Raw genomic sequence first — 18,375 nt, 5'->3', positions numbered from 1 at the left:
ACATCGACCGCATTACTGCAGAAGCTGCACCGATCCGTCTGTCAATCTCCCGTTCCATCCTTCCCTCACTCGTGAACAAGACCCCTAGATACTTAAACTCCTCCACTTGAGGCAAGAACTCTCCACCAACCAGAAGTGGGCAAGCCACCCTTTTCCGACTGAGGACCATGGCCTCTGATTTGGAGGTACTGATTTTCATCCCCACCGCTTCACACTCGGCTGCAAACCGTCCCATTGCATGCTGAAGGTCCTGGTTTGAAGGGGCCAACATGACAACATCATCCCCAAAGAGCAGAAACGAAATCGTGTGGTCCCCAAACCTGACACCCTCCGGCCCCTGGCTGTGCCTAGAAATTCTGTCCATAAAAATTACGAACAGAACCGGCGACAAAGGGCAGCCCTGCCGGAGTCCAACATGCACCGGGAACAAGTCTGACTTACTACCGGCAATGCGAACCAAGCTCCTGCTTTGGTCGTACAGGGACCTGACAATCCTTAGCAAAGGACCCAGGACCCCATTCCCCCCGAAGCACCCTCCATATATGTTTTTTAGGTATTTTAATTAATAATGTCACATTTTGAATGAAGTTGAAATATATTATTTATGTTCAGTGTGTTTTATGTTTAATGTAGTGCCTTAACTTCAACTATGTATGGGTGTTGACTATTCATTCTGTGTACCATGTCTTTCAGCCTGCTAAATTCTAAATGGAATAAGTTACTTCTTTCTGTGTTGGAATGGATTGTGCTGAAACTCAGATAAGTAAACAGAAAAGTACTTGAGGCAATCAGTTTGAGCCAGGAGATAATAATGGCTTGATCACATACTGTTGTAGTTATGTGGGATGTATGGTGATTTGTTGGTCAGTGGCTGTGCACTCTCCCTTTGAGGTGTAGGTCACTTCAAAAACAAGCAAACTGGAGGAAGTGAAGTCACTGAGACCGCAGGATGCCTTTACATACTGGGCGTTTATTGGTGGATTGAAAAATACAGAATTACATGTAGCTGATGTTAGAATGACAACAGTGACCCTAATGACCACACAGCCTTAGACCCAGCTCCTACATGACATACTAGAGAGGGTATTCATGAATTAAAATAGGGAACAATTGTTTCTTAGGCCCAGTTGCAACATCTGCAGCTCATTTGGAACACCAGGCCTGCAGCACAATGCTGTAGGTAGGTCTTCCCCTGGTCACAGTTATAGAAACTGTTGGTGTTGGTTGGGTCAGCATAAATGCCATTGGCTTTGCCGGCACAGAAGCCAGATCCTCCACTGCTGCTTCCACCACCACCACCACTGGGCTGGGGGGGGTTGATTGGTGGCTGGGCTGGGGTTACAGGAGCGATGGGGTCTGTACGAGCTGCACAACCTGGGAGAGATGGAGGACAGGAGTGGGGGAGTTAGAAGTCTCATTAAAGCAAAACTATTAACATTGATTTTTTGGGGGAAATAATTGGAATAACCACTAGACATGCAAATGACATGAAGAACATAAGGGACCTTCAGATGCTACTTAACCGAGTTGCTTTCTCTTTTCTTAAGCGTTACACGTTTAAACATTCATAAAATTTGTGCATTTTGGTACAATGTGACCAACTTACAATTCCATTTTAATAAAATAAATTTAGGGTAATTTCAAATACTGGTTGAGGTTTGGATAGGAAGATATTTCTGTGTGCTTGCAGTATCGGGTTTGTGTGTGTGTGTTTCTCTCACTGGCTCCAGTTCCCAGTCCTGACTTGATGGTGTTGATCAGTGGGTATCTGCCCTGTCCACAGAAAGTTCCAGAGAAGTCATCCAAATCCAGACTCCACACCATGGCTCCTCCAAATCCACTGTTCTTCAGCCACTGGATCTGTAATGGGGGAGACAAAGTTGTGTGGAGGGATTACATGCTGTAAGAGGGTAACATTAGACATTTGTAGGTGGTAGAACTTGCAATAAATACGTCGGGAATGAAGCTTGCAAAGACATTTGATGCAATAAATTGGATCACTTTGATGAAATTAGTACGCTAAATGGCATGTATAACTATACATAGGCCTATTCTATTCCTCAGCCCCTTGTCACATATTGACCCCCACTGACCTTGTCATTGAAACTCTTGATGTTATCGTATCCGACCCACAGGCCCTGGCTGTTGTATGCATAGGGCACCATCTGGGCAGAGTCCCAGGCCTGGGTAGCTCCCTGCTTCAGGAAGGTGCAGATCTGTAATGACACACAAACACACACGTTAGGGTCGGGATTTAAATGAAAGAGAAGAGGGTGGGAACCACTGCAACCCCCAGCCTTAATCAATCACACACAGGATTAACATCCAAAAGGGAACCTTAAACAGAAAATGTACTGTAGAACAGAAACGACTCTCCCTATATAAGCCAATACGGTAGATATTTTAATGATGAATGCACAGACCTCTGGATGAGAGCCTCCGCTAAAGATTTAAGTTCACATGGTCCTGAGCATTTGCGGTGCGGTGTTACCCACCTCGTAGTAGGCCCAGAAGCCAGTCTGCCTGGTGAAGGGTCCCGCAGGGCCTGGGCCACTGGCAGGAGCGCCTACACCAGTATCCCCGCTATTGGCCAGCTTGAAGGTGTGGCCGTAGGTGGGGAATCCAACCAGGAGCTTCTCGGCAGGGGCACCGTTGCTCTTCCAGTAATTCATAGCATAGTTCTGAGGACACACACACACACACACACACACACATGGGCTAGTCAAAATACAGCAGAAAGATGGAGCAAAGTTGGGAGAGAAAGAGTAAAATGTGGGAACTATCCGATTCTCTAAATATGTTGACTGCTCAGTGATATTTCTGGTTGGGTCTCATTATGAGCACTTTATGACAACTGACAACTGGAAAAGTTATTTAAAAAATACATTAGATGTACACTTGAGAGATATGGAGGAATACGATGAGAAGGACTACGTAGACATCAAGAAATATAAAGATTGACACAAAGAAACTGACCACATTGAAGTAGATTAAGTCTCCCTGGTCTGATGGTCCTTTGTACAGAGGGCTGTTCTCGCCGGTGTTGTGTTCCCAAGACCCATGGAAGTCATAAGTCATCACATGCAAGTAGTCCAACACTCTGTGGAAGAGAGAGAGGAAGGGAAGAAGGTCAGTGTAAGGAAGCATTTGATAGCTCTTTAAGATGTCTTATTCTGTACATGTTTTTCACATGTAAATGAATAGCTTGTATTTAAACAAAGTGACCACTGACGATCCTATTGCAGCAATCTGGTATCCAGAGTCAATGGTTCCCTTCCCAGCAGCCACGGCAGCGGTTAGCATCAGACGAGGACGGTTGGTTTTTGTTCCTTCAGCCTCAAAAGCAGCCATCAGCTCCTAGAGAGAGACATAAAAGCACATTGGGGGTTGTGTACATATCAATCTGTGTGTGTGTGTGTGCGCATGTCTGTGTTTGGGATCTGACCTGCACGAGGGTGGTGTATCTGGCCTTGTCGGCAGGCGGTGAGCCTCTGGATCCAGGGTACTCCCAGTCAATGTCCAGGCCATCAAACTGGTACTGCCTCAGGAACTTGATCACGCTGCTAATGAATGTCTGGCGGTTGGCTGCACTGGACACCATGACGGAGAATCTGGGGACACACAGCTCAGTCATAAGGTGTGTGTGCATGCGTTGTGCGTGTTCTCTTACGTGCGGTGCACTTGAGTGTGGGCGGGTGTTCGTCTGTGCTTACGGTTGAGTGCCAAAGTTCCAACCTCCGATGGCCAGCAGAGTCTTCAGGTTACTGTTCCTGAAAGCAAATGCAAGGCTTAGGGTGAAACCTGGTGTTTATATGTGGGGCGGATATGACTGCATGCATTTGTGTGCACGCATTTTTGTGCATGTCTGTGTCTCTGTGTGTGTGTGTGTGTGTGTGTGATCCTGCGTCACTGCACATCTGTATCAGTGTGTTAGTGCACGATTCCAATAGTCTCTTTTTGTGTGTGTGTTTGTGTGTGCGTGTGTGTGTCTCTCACTGGTTCTTAAGCGCCTGGAACTGTCCATAGAGTTTCTCATCGTCCCATTCGTAGGTCTTGATCTGGTTGTTGGCCATGCCAGCGAAGGCATAAATCAGATGGTCACAGAGACAGGGGTCCACATCTGTGGGGAAATACTTGCCCGCTCCTGGCCGGTACTGACCCCAGTTAGTGAAATAACAGGAGAGGATGTAGGAGGATCCTGTGGAAGAGGAGCCGTAGCGGCCGCAGTTATGAAGTTAAGTCATTTTAGAGTCAGGGCTGTCTCCCTCAGTAAGGTATAGATAATTGTTCTTGGGTTTCCTGTCAATATAATGTACATAAAACTCACCTAGCTGCGCATGCAGCAGGAGAGCCAGTCCTATAGCGAGATGTAGAGAAAGAGGCAGAGGAATATAGGATTTGGAATAACAGGTTTTTACAAAATGAATGAATGTAATTCCTTGCAGACATGGCAGGAGTAGGCAAATTCAGTTCTTAGAAACAGACATTGACCACAGTAGCAAAAAGTAAAGGCATAATTAAAGTTGTTTGTGGCCTATTCTATGAATGTTTGAATGTGGGTGGCTGATTGTCGTTATTATGAAAATATAAAATAAAACTTCTGTAAAGAGCATTTGTACAGTTAATTATAAACAAAATAGAAGTGATTCTACTTACCAACGCAGATGAGTAGTTTGCCCATGACTATTCTGTACATTGCTCCTAGGACTTCTGGACCCTTTTATACTCTCAGGGACCCACTCCTATCTTTCTCATATCTCTAGAGCATTCCCATTTTGCATTATAACTTAATCAGTTTCCTTCACCTGTTTGAACAAGAGTTTCCATTGCCTGACCTACACTGATAAACTTTTTTTGACCTTTGTTCATAAATTTGTTTTATGACAATTTAATTAATACAATATTTTGATTACATTGACAAGAACAAAACAGGACAATTAGCATCCTTTTTGGTCCTCTTAGAACACCAAGCCCCTACACACACAGACAATGATTCCATAAGGGTGTCTGCCAGAACTCTACTGACTTTCAGTGGAAGCTTGTATCCAATTAAACACCATAGTTCTTTCCTACGGAGGAGCAAGGAGAACTGCCTCTCCTAACAGGCTATGTTCAAACCCCGTTTTTCCATTGATGATAGCCCAGCACAATATATTCCATTGCCTCAGATAATCACTTCGGAAAACAATTTAGTAAAAGTGGTTTCAAGTACTCAGGATTTCACCTTGACGAAGCTCTGTCCTTCAAACTCCACACAAACAGCTTACAGGAAAGCTCAAACTGAATCTGGGCTTCTTCTTTAGGTAGAGAAAATAACTTGCCTATATACAAATGTCACAGGGTTGCAGTCACTAAACCGCTCTCAGATTTGCTGCTCTTAGATTTGTTACAAACACAAGACCTCTTGCACATTACTTTATCTTATATCAGAAGGATTGCCATCTTTAAGTTCAAGAACAGAGAATATTTAGGAGGTTTGAAATTCAAGTATTATTAACCGTCTCACTTTGTCTCTTCCTATCTGGAAACAGGTGCAAGAAGACACACAGCAGCAACTCATCCTTCTGGGTAAATGGGGCAGAACCCTACCTAGGGTGCTGCTAGTACAAGCACTGCAGAGGAAGGCTCGAGGTCATTGGCCACAACTAAATTCACATTAATTATGTTGAGTACCATCGCTTTGATTGGATAGATAGTGTCCATGGTCATATCACCAATGAAGGGTGACATCATTTGTTTTGGCATCTTTCTTTAATCAAGACATTTTGGATGTTTAATAAAAGTTTTTCACTGCTGGAAAAGTACTATTTTGTGCAGATTTAAATTCAGTACCCTGGTGTCTTCCAGCTAATCATGTAACCCAATGTGATGATCTCCAAAAAGGGCATCTCTCTCTAAAACATCAGAAATAGCTAGCTGACTTAAAGTTAGAGTTGTTACCCATTTAAGTTAGCAAAATTAATATAAGATCAGTTCCTGGCAGCTAATTCTTGCTGGTTGAGTTTCAACCAACTTTCATAATGTCATAACATTGTTAACAACTTCTATCGTTACTCTGCTACTAGCAATACTCCAATGATCAGTAAGGCCTTGGTGTTTTCTTCACTTCCATCTCTCAGCAGTCCCTTTTTCTTCTATGAATTATTTTTCTAAAAAGTATCTCTACATTTTTGCACCATGTATAAGGCTTCTAGATGTCCAAATCTTATAGTTTTATATTAAGGTCAGAATCCAGTCTCCTCTCCTTCTCAGCAGTTAATAAAATCCATCGTTCCCCATATCTCTGTCGTCCCACCACCTCATCTTATCCACCTTATTTATTTGTACTCTGGACAGAAATGTCTCCTCCCTGGGGTGACTTTATAATGTCCTCTTTCTCTGTCTTTTTCTGTGGTTCGTTGGTGACAATGCCGAAAAGGTGAAGAGTATTGGTCCACTACTGACAGAGTTAAGGCCTGGAGACGACCCTGAGGGATGCCAAAGAGGGCACGATGGTTTTTCCGATACCCAGCCTGAAACCCCAAAGAGCAAGCAACAACAAATGTATTCTCAGTGTTTCTTTTCAGATGACCAGCATGTCAATAAATGCAGGTGGGCTGTGTTGAGTCCTTAGGCAGAATCCAGATCAGCTGCATAACCAGGTGGGCAAGGACAGGGATGACCAGGTGGACAAGGACAGGGACAACCAGGCGGACAGGGACAACCAGGTGGACAAGGACAGAGACAAGAACCGGAATGACAAGGTAGACAAGGACAGGGACAACCAGGTGGACAAGGACAGGGACAAGCAGGTGGGCTGTTGGGACTGACGGCAGGAATCACCAGGTAGCGACTAGATCTACAACACAACCAGGAAGACTTTGGACAGGGCCAGGTAGATGTCATCGGGCCCGTTAGGAGGCCGTTAGGTCCTGAAGATGACCCGGACACACAGTAAGTTTTGACATGGGCCGAATGTACATTTCTGTTTTAAATCAAAGGTGATATGGATTATCTTAAAATTATGCCAAATAACAGCAGCAAATATTCCTGTCATTCAGCATTGAAACCAGTGCCACCGAAGCAGCTAACAGTGTTCCAGAGGTCCATCACAGAACGGACAGCAACACTTAATTCAGCTCTGTCCAAGACAACCTAAGACTCACATGGATATTTATTAAAACTTCCATTTTGCTTTGAATAGTGTTATGGACATTTTTTGAACCAATGTATTCTTATTGATTAACGTATTGAGTCCCCATGTTTAGATAAGAAAATGAATGTTGGTTGTGCTGTAAAGGAAGTATGAGGTGGCGAGGTAACGTAAATCTTCAGCAGGATGGGGGTAGACAGGATAGAGGAAGATACAGTAAACATTATGGCAGGAAGGATAAGGTGGGGGGACAGCCCACCCTTTGGGTAAAACATATTGGACATAAGACAGATGGGCAGCATCTTACATCACCCCTTTTTCCCCTGTAAGTACTGATGATTGTCATGTATTAAGTTAGAGACTCCTCGGATGATTATTTTGTAAGCGTTTGACATGTCTCTCTATTTGAAAATAAATGTTGAATTGTGCCAAAAGCATTTTGTCTCTGTACTAACTCCTTTAAATGTTTCATCGATGGAATTGCCATCACAATAGTTTACTTGTAGTGAGGTCCAGTTTACTCCAGTATATCTGTTGGTACTTTCCACTATAACAGTGCACAGCATGGAAATGAATGCCAGAAATGTATTGCGTTGCTCAGGGGTGATTTACTGATAACAAAAACAAGGAAAAATGAGAAACACAAATGAAACAAATCGGAAACCAAATCCAAGAACAAAAAACCAAACGCTCCAGGTGGAAACTGGGACAGAGCAGAGAGCTCAGTAGGCGCTGAGATGAGGTGGCTCAATTGTTTTGTAGGGAATGCTACCAGTATGGGGTTTGAAAGCATTTTCTTTCTTGGAGCAGTGACTCTTTCAGAACCCTGATGAGTGTCACAATTTGGCATGGAAGCAGGACACAGGCGCAGAGGTTTATGAGGAAAACCGAAGTCCAATAAACCAAAAACACACTCATCAACAGGAAAACAATGACCAACCAGAAAAAGAGGGGCATGAGGAACTTAAATACGGACACAACAAGGGGGCAAACAAGACACAGGTGTAAACAGTAATAAAGAAAGGCAAGCTACTTTCAAAATCAAAGGACAAAACGCAAACAGAACAGGCTACATTAAAAAGGAAAGGCAAAACCCAAACAGATCTAAAACAGAGCCCAACAATTGGGCTAGTGTAAGCCAATGGCTGCTGAAGCTGTGAGACCATGGTCTTTTGATTAAGACTGCATAGGGTTGATAGACTAATTGTAGTTTTCCTGTTCTGTGTCAACTTCATATCTATATAACGGACACTTTGAACCACTTCATGCTTAACCTGCAGGATTTATGACTGATAAGAGTATGTAATGGGGCCAACTATATCTCCCTTATCATTTAAAAAATTAATAATTACTGAACTAAATGATAAGATAAAGTTATTTTAAAACTCATAGCCCCTTTCATTTAGAGATATGAAAAACTGGCCTGCCCTGATAAGAGTTTAAATTCCTGTTTGAGATTATTTTTAGATGCAGGACGTTTGAGAATATTGTACAATAGTACATTTCATAATATTGTTAAATGTGTCTCTATAAATGTGTCTCTATATAGTCATAAGAAAAACTACATATGCACATAATATTACTTCGTTAAGAAACCTTGTGCTATGTATTTCTTTAGCTATATTTGCTAATTTATTTGCTCTTCCTGACATATTAATCCATTTAAAATTGTATATAATGTTCTTCTCACATAATGTATGTAAAACAACATATTTTTGTACGAGGGGCCATCAGGGACATTATTCAGAATTGCCTCTCATAAACACATGTGAAATGCTCTTACATACACTACTGAAACACTCACATAAACAACTGGAAGTTTATTTACTCGCACACACTACTGAAACGCTCTCACACATACAAGTGAAACGCTCTAATATACACTACTGAAAAGCTCTCACACATACAAGTAAAACGCTCTTATTTACACTACTGAAAAGCTCTCATACACACAAGTGAAACGCTCTTATATACACTACTGAAAAGCTCTTATACATACAAGTGAAACGCTCTCACACATACAAGTGAAACGCTCTTATATACACCACTGAAAAGCTCTCACACAAGTGAAACGCTTCTATATACAGTGGGGAGAACAAGTTTTGATACACTGCCGATTTTGCAGGTTTTCCTACTTACAAAGCATGTAGAGCTCTGTCATTTTTATCATAGGTACACTTCAACTATGAGAGAAAAAAAATCTAAAACAAAAGTCTGAAAAATCACATTCCATCCATCCATCATCTTCTGCTTATCCGGGGCCGGGTCGCGGGGGAAGCAGTCTAAGCAGAGATGCCCAGACTTCCCTCTCCCCAGACACTTCCTCCAGCTCTTCCGGGGGACACTGAGGTGTTCCCAGGCCAGCCGGGAGACATAGTCCCTCCAGCGTGTCCTAGGTCTTCCCCGGGGTCTCCTCCCGGTGGGACGGGACCGGAACACCTTCCCAGGAAGGCGTTCCGGAGGCATCCGAAACAGATGCCCAAGCCACCTCAGCTGACCCCTCTCGATGTGGAGGAGCAGCGGCTCTACTCTGAGCTCCTCCCGGGTGACCGAGCTTCTCACCCTATCTCTAAGGGATCACCCAGCCACCCAGCGGAGAAAGCTCATTTCGGCCGCCTGTATCCGGGATCTTGTCCTTTCGGTCATGACCCAAAGCTCATGACCATAGGTGAGAGTAGGAACGTAGATTGACTGGTAAATCGAGAGCTTCGCCTTGCGGCTCAGCTCTTTCTTCACCACGACAGACCGATACATCGACCGCATTACTGCAGAAGCTGCACGATCCGTCTGTCAATCTCCCGTTCCATTCTTCCCTCACTCGTGAACAAGACCCCTAGATACTTAAACTCCTCCACTTGAGGCAGGCACTCTCCACCAACCTGAAGTGGGCAAGCCACCCTTTTCCGACTGAGGACCATGGCCTCGGATTTGGAGGTACTGATTTTCATCCCCACCGCTTCACACTCGGCTGCAAACCGTCCCAGCGCATGCTGAAGGTCCTGGTTAGAAGGGGCCAACACGACAACATCATCTGCAAAGAGCAGAGACGAAATTGTGTGGTCCCCAAACCTGACACCCTCCGGCCCCTGGCTGCGCCTAGAAATTCTGTCCATAAAAATTACGAACAGAACCGGCGACAAAGGGCAGCCCTGCCGGAGTCCAACATGCACTGGGAACAAGTCTGACTTACTGCCGGCAATGCGGACCAAGCTCCTGCTTCGGTTGTACAGGGACCTGACAGCCCTTAGCAAAGGACCCAGGACCCCATATTCCCGAAGCAACCTCCACAAGATGCCGCGAGGGACACAGTCGAATGCCTTCTCCAAATCCACAAAACACATGTGGATTGGTTGGGCAAACTCCCATGAACCCTCCAACACCCCGTAGAGGGTATAGAGCTGGTCCAGTGTTCCACGGCCCGGACGAAAACCACACTGTTCCTCCTGAATCCGAGGTTCTACATTGTAAATCACATTGTATGATTTTTAAATAATGAATTTGCATTTTATTGCATGACATAAGTATTTGATTACCTACCAACCAATAAGAATTCCGGCTCTCACAGACCTGTTAGTTTTTCTTTAAGAAGCCATCCTGTTCTCCACTCATTACCTGTATTAACTGCACCTGTTTGAACTTGTTTCCTGTATAAAAGACACCTGTCCACACACTCAATCAAACAGACTCCAACCTCTCCACAATGGCCAAGACCAGAGAGCTGTGTAAGGACATCAGGGATAAAATTGTAGACCTGCAAAAGGCTAGGATGGGCTACAGGACAATAGGCAAGCAGCTTGGTGAGAAGGGGACAACTGTTGGCGCAATTTTTAGAAAATGGAAGAAGTTCAAGCTGACGGTCAATCTCCCTCAGCCTGGGGCTCCATGCAAGAACTTACCTTCGTGGGGCATCAATGATCATGAGGATGGTGAGGGATCAGCCCAGAACTACACGGCAGGACCTGGTCAATGACCTGAAGAGAGCTGGAACCACAGTCTCAAAGAAAACCATTAGTAACACATTACGCTGTCATGGATTAAAATCCTTCAGTGCATGCAAGGTCCACCTGCTCCAGCAAGCGCATGTCCATGCTCGTCTGAAGTTTGCCAATGACCATCTGGATGATCCAGAGGAGGAATGGGAGAAGGTCATGTGGTCTGATGAGACAAATATAGAGCTTTTTGGTCTAAACTCCACTCGCCGTGTTAGGAGGAAGAAGAAGGATGGGGACAACCCCAAGAACACCATCCCAACCGTGATAGATGGAGGTGGAAGCATCATTCTTTGGGGAAGCTTTTCTGCAAAGGGGACAGGATCATTGCACCGTATTGAGGGGAGGATGGATGGGGCCATGTATCGCAAGATCTTGGACCAACAACCTCCTTCCCTCTGTAAGAGCATTGAAGATGGGTTGTGGCTGGGTCTTCCAGCATGACAACGACCCTAAACGCACAGCCAGGGCAACTAAGGAGTGGCTCCGTAAGAAGCATCTCAAGGTCCTGGAGTGGCCTAGCCCATCTCCAGACCTGAACCCAATAGAAATTCTTTGGAGGGAGCTGAAAGTCCATATTGCCCAGCGACAGCCCCGAAACCTGAAGGATCTGGAGAAGGTCTGTATGGAGGAGTGGTACAAAATCCCTGCTGCAGTGTGTGCATACCTGGTCAAGAACTACAGGAAACGTATGATGAAACAAATGTTTCTGTACCAAAATTTTAGTTCTGCTTTTCTGATGTATCAAATACTTGTGTCATGCAATAAAATGCAAATTAATTATTTAAAAATCATACAAAGACCCCTGGATTTTTATTTTAGATTCCGTCACTCACAGTTGAAGAGTACCTATGATAAAAATTACAGACTTCTACATGCTTTGTAATTTGGAAAACCTGCAAAATCGGCAGTGTATCAAATATTTGTTCTCCCCACTGTCCTTTAAGATGATTAGTAGTGCGCGTGCGGGAAAGCTGCATGCTGCCTGTTACATTACTCTCGCCTTTGAGTAGTCTTTTTTTTTACTTAACTTTTATTCTCTCTTTGTTTGTTCTTATTTTTTCACTGTAACTTTCTGATGTCCTGCCCTCTCTAACGATTTTGTTTGAGAGAGTTTTTGTGTTTTATATCCTGGGACACTAAGGTGGCCATTTCCTTCACTTTAAAAAGGAGGACACTTTGCATACACAGGGACACGCAAACAGATATTTGTTTGGTATGATCCCGTTTTAAATTTTAATATGTAAAAATTCTTGGCATCAATAATAATATTAAAATTAAAATTAAAATTAATATATATCATATTTATATTTAATAACAATGTGCAATAATTACTGTGCAATACCATTCCTTATTCACTGTGCAATCTGTTGCCCATGTGCAACTGCTGCTGCTTATTGTTTGTTTTACAGTTTTTTTCTCTATCCACTTTGCTGCTGTAACATTTTCCCATTGTGGGACACATTAAGGAATATCTTATCTTATCATAAAGGTGCATACATATCCCACATTGCTAATAATAAATATACAAGATACTGCTCATGACAAAGTGTCCTTCCAATTCATAATACATAGGTCTAATAAACATAATACAGAAACTGTTCTTAATGTTTTTATCTAGATAGATAAAGGGTAATACAGCACATTCTGTTTCACATGTATAGGCTTTGCCTATAGATGTAAGTATGAGCATTTTCAGAATTTCAGTCCACCAACCAACTTTAGTTAATGTTACGTTCTCTGTCACTGAGAGCTTGATTGACAGCTTGGTGGTAGTAACTGCAGTTAGCAGGTGTTGTGGCGAATCAACACATGGCTCGTTTGAATATTAAAATTGTGTTGATAGGTCACGACACGAAAATGTAACCAATTAAATTATTTATTTTGATACAGATTTTTTACACAGATTTGTAGCCAATAAGTATTAAACTAACAAGGTAATGTGTCAAAACCTTTTTGTTATTTTCTCAAAAGGAGTACAAATGAGGACTGTTCAGCCTAAAGCCAGAGGAATGGCCACCTTATGGGACATATATATATTACATATATATAATATAAGTAGCCTATGGGGATTTCAGCCGGATTCCACTACTTGGACATTTTGGGTCCTAGATTCATTTCTGTAACAGATACAACCTATTATGATGTATCCTGGTAATAACAACCCCTCTGGCTACAAAATACATAAAAACAGACTTCTGGGTCACTATTTATAAAACTCATCTGTTTGAAAGGCAAAAAAATAAAATCTGAAAACATTTCTGCCATTCAGCATCAAGATTATTTTTTGAAAGCATTATGAGGTTTTGTGTCAATGGTATTTCCTCATACTTTCATGCCTTTACTATCAAATTACACTGTAATTGTGTTGAAAATAATGAAATAATGAAATAATAGAAGGTAAAAAATATAGGCACCCCCAAAAAATTTGATTCTTCTACCTAGAAATGAAACCCTATAAAATGAAAGATTATAACCCTATCTAACTTTTTTTATGGTGTAATGACACAAAACGGCCAGAACTAGAACGGCCAGCACTAGATCGCTAGTTACGTTTGGACTTATATATTTTATAAACTACCAACTTCTTCCCAAAAACTCAAGAACACCCCCATACTATGTGGACAAATTTATTTTTATTTTTATATCATATTTATAATACAAACGATGTATTATGGTTCAAAACATCATATATAGTGATGTACACCCTTGTAATCCCTATTCTTGTCTATTCATTAGCCTTTCTAAGATGCATGGTCAATGTCGTTGCCCTGGTGAAAAGTTCCCATAGCAACCCAAACTATACACAGACAACCCGAATTATACACGGAACGCTTCAAGGAAGTGGCTACAAATAATATACCATTGGAATCGGACGATTATGGCGATTCTATTTTTCTGAATATTTCTGCAAATGAGCACTGTCCGCGGAACCGCGGATGTCGACTTTGAATGTGTGAAAGGATTTCACTATAGTGTGTGAGAGGTGTTTCACATGGTTATATGAGAGCTTTTCTCTATAATGTGTGAAAGGACAGCCTGCAAGCAGCCTAAGCGGGACAGCAGCGTTACTTCACACTGTGCTGGTGTCAGCTCATCAGAACCTTGTCAAATGCGACAACAGTCGGGCAACAACCGACCGTTGCAACTTCAAGCCGGGACACACTGGAAAGTCACATAGCGTATATAAGAGCGTTTCACTTGTATGTATGAGAGCTTTTCAGTAGTGTATATAAGAGCGTTTTACTTGTATATGTGAGAGCGTTTCACTTGTATGTATGAGAGCTTTTCAGTATAGTGTATATAAGAGCGTTTCACTTGTATGTATGAGAGCGTTTCAGTGGTGTATATAAGAGCGTTTCAGTAGTGTGTGCGAGTGAATAATCTTCCAATTGTATATGTGAGAGTGTTTCAGTAATGTATGTAAGAGCATTTCACATGTATTTGTGAGAGGTAATTCTGAATAATGTCCCTGACGGCGGCCCCTCATATTTTTGCATGTGTTGTATTGTTGTTAAACAGGGCCCAGCTGTGAAAGAGACCATTGTTAAGCAATTTATTTGACAAAGCCAACATGATTTTGAGTATCCTCTGTTGTCAGAGAACCATTTTTTCTCCAGGGAGCCAAAGCTTTCATATAGAGCCTTGTTTGTTTGAATGTTGGTCATTGTCATTATAATGAAAATATATTTTTTTGGAAGATTGATATTGCTTTTAAAGTTACCCATTTACAAAATAAGCAATTAAAAAAAAAAATTTACTAACACAGGTGGATAGTTTGTCCATGGATATTCTATACCATGTTCAAAGGTCTCCTTGTCCTTTTTATAAACATAGGGACCCACTTATTTTTCTCTTATATCTATGGCTTTACCTGTACACAAAAGAAATGTAATCAGCTTCCTTCAACAGTTTGACCAAGGGTTTCCACTGTCTCACAGGTAAACTTATAATAGATATAATCAGGCTGGTTTATTTATATAACACAATTCATACAAATAAACAATTCACTGTGCCTTACAAAGAAAAAGAGAAATATAAAAATGAGGGCTTTCAAAGTTAATGGGTGCGATTAATTTAAAATTAAACTTTTTTTTGTCGCCGTTAACGCATTTTTCATTTTTGAGCTTCTGCTACATCCAGTAAGCACATGACGTCAGTGGGAGCTGACAAGATCGCGCTACTATCACGCATTTATTGTTCACCCGTAATTTTACTTGCGGTTAACTTGACCTGAGCTCTTCACAGGCATTTTTTAAAAATATATCTTTAAGGTGTTTGCAGTCATGTCGTGAATTGTGTTGACACCGCACTAGTTTAACACTATCAGCCGAAAAACGCAATAGTAGGCTACACATCCGTTTGTCCCGCACAGCCTAATCTCACCAAAAAAATACATAAAACGAAAATGCTAGCCATAGCTCTGTTGCATGAATCCACCTGCTAACATTATGTTTGTAGCATGGTAAGTTGGCATTATTTAATGTTTTTGCTAATCTAAGCTAAGCATTAATGTTTCCACCAAAGCATATTCTCATAGTGGAAAAAGAAAACAACTGTGCTCTGCATGAATTACAAATGTACCCTGATTTAATGTTTGTATACAACATCCACGCAGATCAGAACATCCACAATGGAAGCTGTGAATTTTGAGTGTCACTGAGATTTCTGGAATTTGTCAAAAGTAGTAGGAATGCCCCCTTGTAGCCTCATTGATATGTTTATTCTGTATGTTTTCTATGAAATGCTGGCAAGTTTAAATTGTGGTGCATGGAAGATGTTTCGTTTTTCACAATTATGCTACTTTTGTTTTTCACACTGACATGAATATGGACTTTTCACAGGTATACACGCAGATCAGCACACCCACAATGGAAGCTGTGACTTTCGGAACTCTCTCACGTTGTCTGTAGATGCTCTCCCACCGACACGGCTATTGGGGTCTTTGAAATGTCTTGAATTTGTCAAAACTTTGACCCTGATCCCAAGGAAACACAACACTTCATGTTGATGCCTCATTGCTTTGTTGATTCCATGGCAAATCCATTCATTGCAGGAATATAGAGATTGGACTGGGACACCAGGGTGGTGTGAAGGTGCCTTCAGAGCCCGGATAGCTCAGTCGGTAGAGCATCAGACTTTTAATCTGAGGGTCCAGGGTTCAAGTCCCTGTTCGGGCGTGACCTATTTAATGCCAAAGGGATTGCAGCATTTCGTCGAGTGTAAACCCAACGGAATTTTGAGTGTCACTGAGATTTCTGGAATTTGTCAAAAAGCTCAAAGTGTTTGCAGCATTTCGTCGAGTGTAAACCCAACGGAATTTGAGTGTCACTGAAATTTCTGGAATTGGTCAAAAAGCTCAAAGGGTTTGCAGCATTTTGTCGAGTGCAAACCCACCGGAATTTTGAGTGTCAGTGAGATTTCTGAAAATTGTCCAAAAGCCTGTGTTCCCAATTGAACACAACACCGAGAGCAGAGTACATTTCCAGGAACAGGGATGGCTAGGCCTACTCTATGTTTGGATTATTTCTTGTCTGCAATGCAATTCTGGCTAGGCCTACTCTATGTTTGGATTATTTCTTGTCTGCAATGCAAGTCAACCTCGTCTTGTTTGTATAAAACACATGACCCCGACGTGATTTGAACACGCAACCTTCTGATCTGGAGTCAGACGCGCTACCATTGCGCCACGAGGTCCTATAAAGAAAGGCCCTGGGTTTTTTGGCACGACACTTTAGCATGACTCTACATACATTTTCTGACCCTCAGAACAGAGAATGAGTGATTTTGTGACTGTTTGAAGTGGGTATTTCCTGCGACACAACGTGACGAAGGCCGACTGCACAGAGCCTGGATAGCTCAGTCGGTAGAGCATCAGACTTTTAATCTGAGGGTCCAGGGTTCAAGTCCCTGTTCAGGCGAAGAGTATCTCAACCTTGCAGTTCAGCATGGGCCCTTTATATATCCCTCTTCCGGGGAAGCTTTGGAATGTTCCCACATTTCGACTGGATTCCAAATTAAACCCAAAACTCCATGAAATGCCCCCTGTAGCCTCACACATTTGTTTATTCTGTATGTTATCCATGAAATGCTGACAAGTTGAAATTTTACTGCCACAGAGTTCATGCAATACGTTACTTTTGTTTTTCACACTGACGTTAATATGGACTTTTCACAGGTATACACGCAGATCAGCACACCCACAATGGAAGCTGTGACTTTCGGAACTCTCTCACGTTGTCTGTAGATGCTCTCCCACCGACACGGCTATTGGGGTCTTTGAAATGTCTTGAATTTGTCAAAACTTTGACCCTGATCCCAAGGAAACACAACACTTCATGTTGATGCCTCATTGCTTTGTTGATTCCATGGCAAATCCATTCATTGCAGGAATATAGAGATTGGACTGGGACACCAGGGTGGTGTGAAGGTGCCTTCAGAGCCCGGATAGCTCAGTCGGTAGAGCATCAGACTTTTAATCTGAGGGTCCAGGGTTCAAGTCCCTGTTCGGGCGTGACCTATTTAATGCCAAAGGGATTGCCGCATTTCGTCGAGTGTAAACCCAACGGAATTTTGAGTGTCACTGAGATTTCTGGAATTTGTCAAAAAGCTCAAAGTGTTTGCAGCATTTCGTCGAGTGTAAACCCAACGGAATTTTGAGTGTCACTGAAATTTCTGGAATTGGTCAAAAAGCTCAAAGGGTTTGCAGCATTTTGTCGAGTGCAAACCCACCGGAATTTTGAGTGTCAGTGAGATTTCTGAAAATTGTCAAAAAGCCTGTGTTCCCAATTGAACACAACACCGAGAGCAGAGTACATTTCCAGGAACAGGGATGGCTAGGCCTACTCTATGTTTGGATTATTTCTTGTCTGCAATGCAAGTCAACCTCGTCTTGTTTGTATAAAACACATGACCCCGACGTGATTTGAACACGCAACCTTCTGATCTGGAGTCAGACGCGCTACCGTTGCGCCACGAGGTCCTATAAAGAAAGGCCCTGGGTTTTTTGGCACGACACTTTAGCATGACTCTACATACATTTTCTGACCCTCAGAACAGAGAATGAGTGATTTTGTGACTGTTTGAAGTGGGTATTTCCTGCGACACAACGTGACGAAGGCCGACTGCACAGAGCCTGGATAGCTCAGTCGGTAGAGCATCAGACTTTTAATCTGAGGGTCCAGGGTTCAAGTCCCTGTTCAGGCGAAGAGTATCTCAACCTTGCAGTTCAGCATGGGCCCTTTATATATCCCT

The 18,375-nt window shown here is 42.5% G+C and overlaps 1 protein-coding gene and 4 non-coding genes across 5 annotated transcripts; 2 read left to right on the top strand and 3 right to left on the bottom strand.

Moving 5' to 3' along the window:
- Nucleotides 1-1,069: 1,069 nt before the first annotated feature.
- On the bottom strand, nt 1,070-4,731 carry LOC106024718 (acidic mammalian chitinase). The gene is made up of 11 exons (XM_029114298.2): nt 4,657-4,731; nt 4,328-4,357; nt 3,997-4,198; nt 3,714-3,770; nt 3,446-3,611; nt 3,233-3,357; nt 2,977-3,100; nt 2,496-2,681; nt 2,094-2,216; nt 1,722-1,860; nt 1,070-1,374 (listed from the first exon to the last, which is right to left on the bottom strand). Exons 1-11 carry the CDS (start codon nt 4,694-4,696, stop codon nt 1,118-1,120), a joined length of 1,449 nt encoding a protein of 482 aa, XP_028970131.2. The 5' UTR covers nt 4,697-4,731; the 3' UTR covers nt 1,070-1,117.
- An 11,497-nt stretch (nt 4,732-16,228) lies between these two features.
- trnak-uuu lies at nt 16,229-16,301 on the top strand. The gene has a single exon. It is a non-coding gene; the product is annotated as a tRNA-Lys (tRNA).
- A 445-nt stretch (nt 16,302-16,746) lies between these two features.
- trnaw-cca lies at nt 16,747-16,818 on the bottom strand. Its single transcript has one exon. It is a non-coding gene; the product is annotated as a tRNA-Trp (tRNA).
- A 744-nt stretch (nt 16,819-17,562) lies between these two features.
- trnak-uuu lies at nt 17,563-17,635 on the top strand. Its single transcript has one exon. It is a non-coding gene; the product is annotated as a tRNA-Lys (tRNA).
- Nucleotides 17,636-18,031: 396 nt separating this feature from the next.
- Nucleotides 18,032-18,103, bottom strand: trnaw-cca. The gene has a single exon. It is a non-coding gene; the product is annotated as a tRNA-Trp (tRNA).
- Between the last annotated feature and the right edge of the window lie 272 nt (nt 18,104-18,375).

The sequence above is a fragment of the Esox lucius genome, chromosome 17 (assembly GCF_011004845.1).
Source record: "Esox lucius isolate fEsoLuc1 chromosome 17, fEsoLuc1.pri, whole genome shotgun sequence".
Taxonomy (NCBI): Eukaryota; Metazoa; Chordata; class Actinopteri; order Esociformes; family Esocidae; genus Esox; species Esox lucius.
The sequence above is the reverse complement of the archived record's forward strand: the minus strand, read 5'-3'. Positions and strand labels throughout refer to the sequence as shown.

Excerpts from the sequence above, each read along its gene's own strand:
- LOC106024718 (XM_029114298.2), bottom strand. The coding sequence starts at position 4,696 with ATGTACAGAATAGTCATGGGCAAACTACTCATCTGCGTTG. Across the intron at positions 4,199-4,327 it reads CCTGCTGCATGCGCAGCTAG|GATCCTCCTACATCCTCTCC; the intron begins GTGAGTTTTATG and ends CCTCTTCCACAG. Across the intron at positions 3,612-3,713 it reads TGGAACTTTGGCACTCAACC|ATTCTCCGTCATGGTGTCCA; the intron begins GTAAGCACAGAC and ends GTGTGTCCCCAG.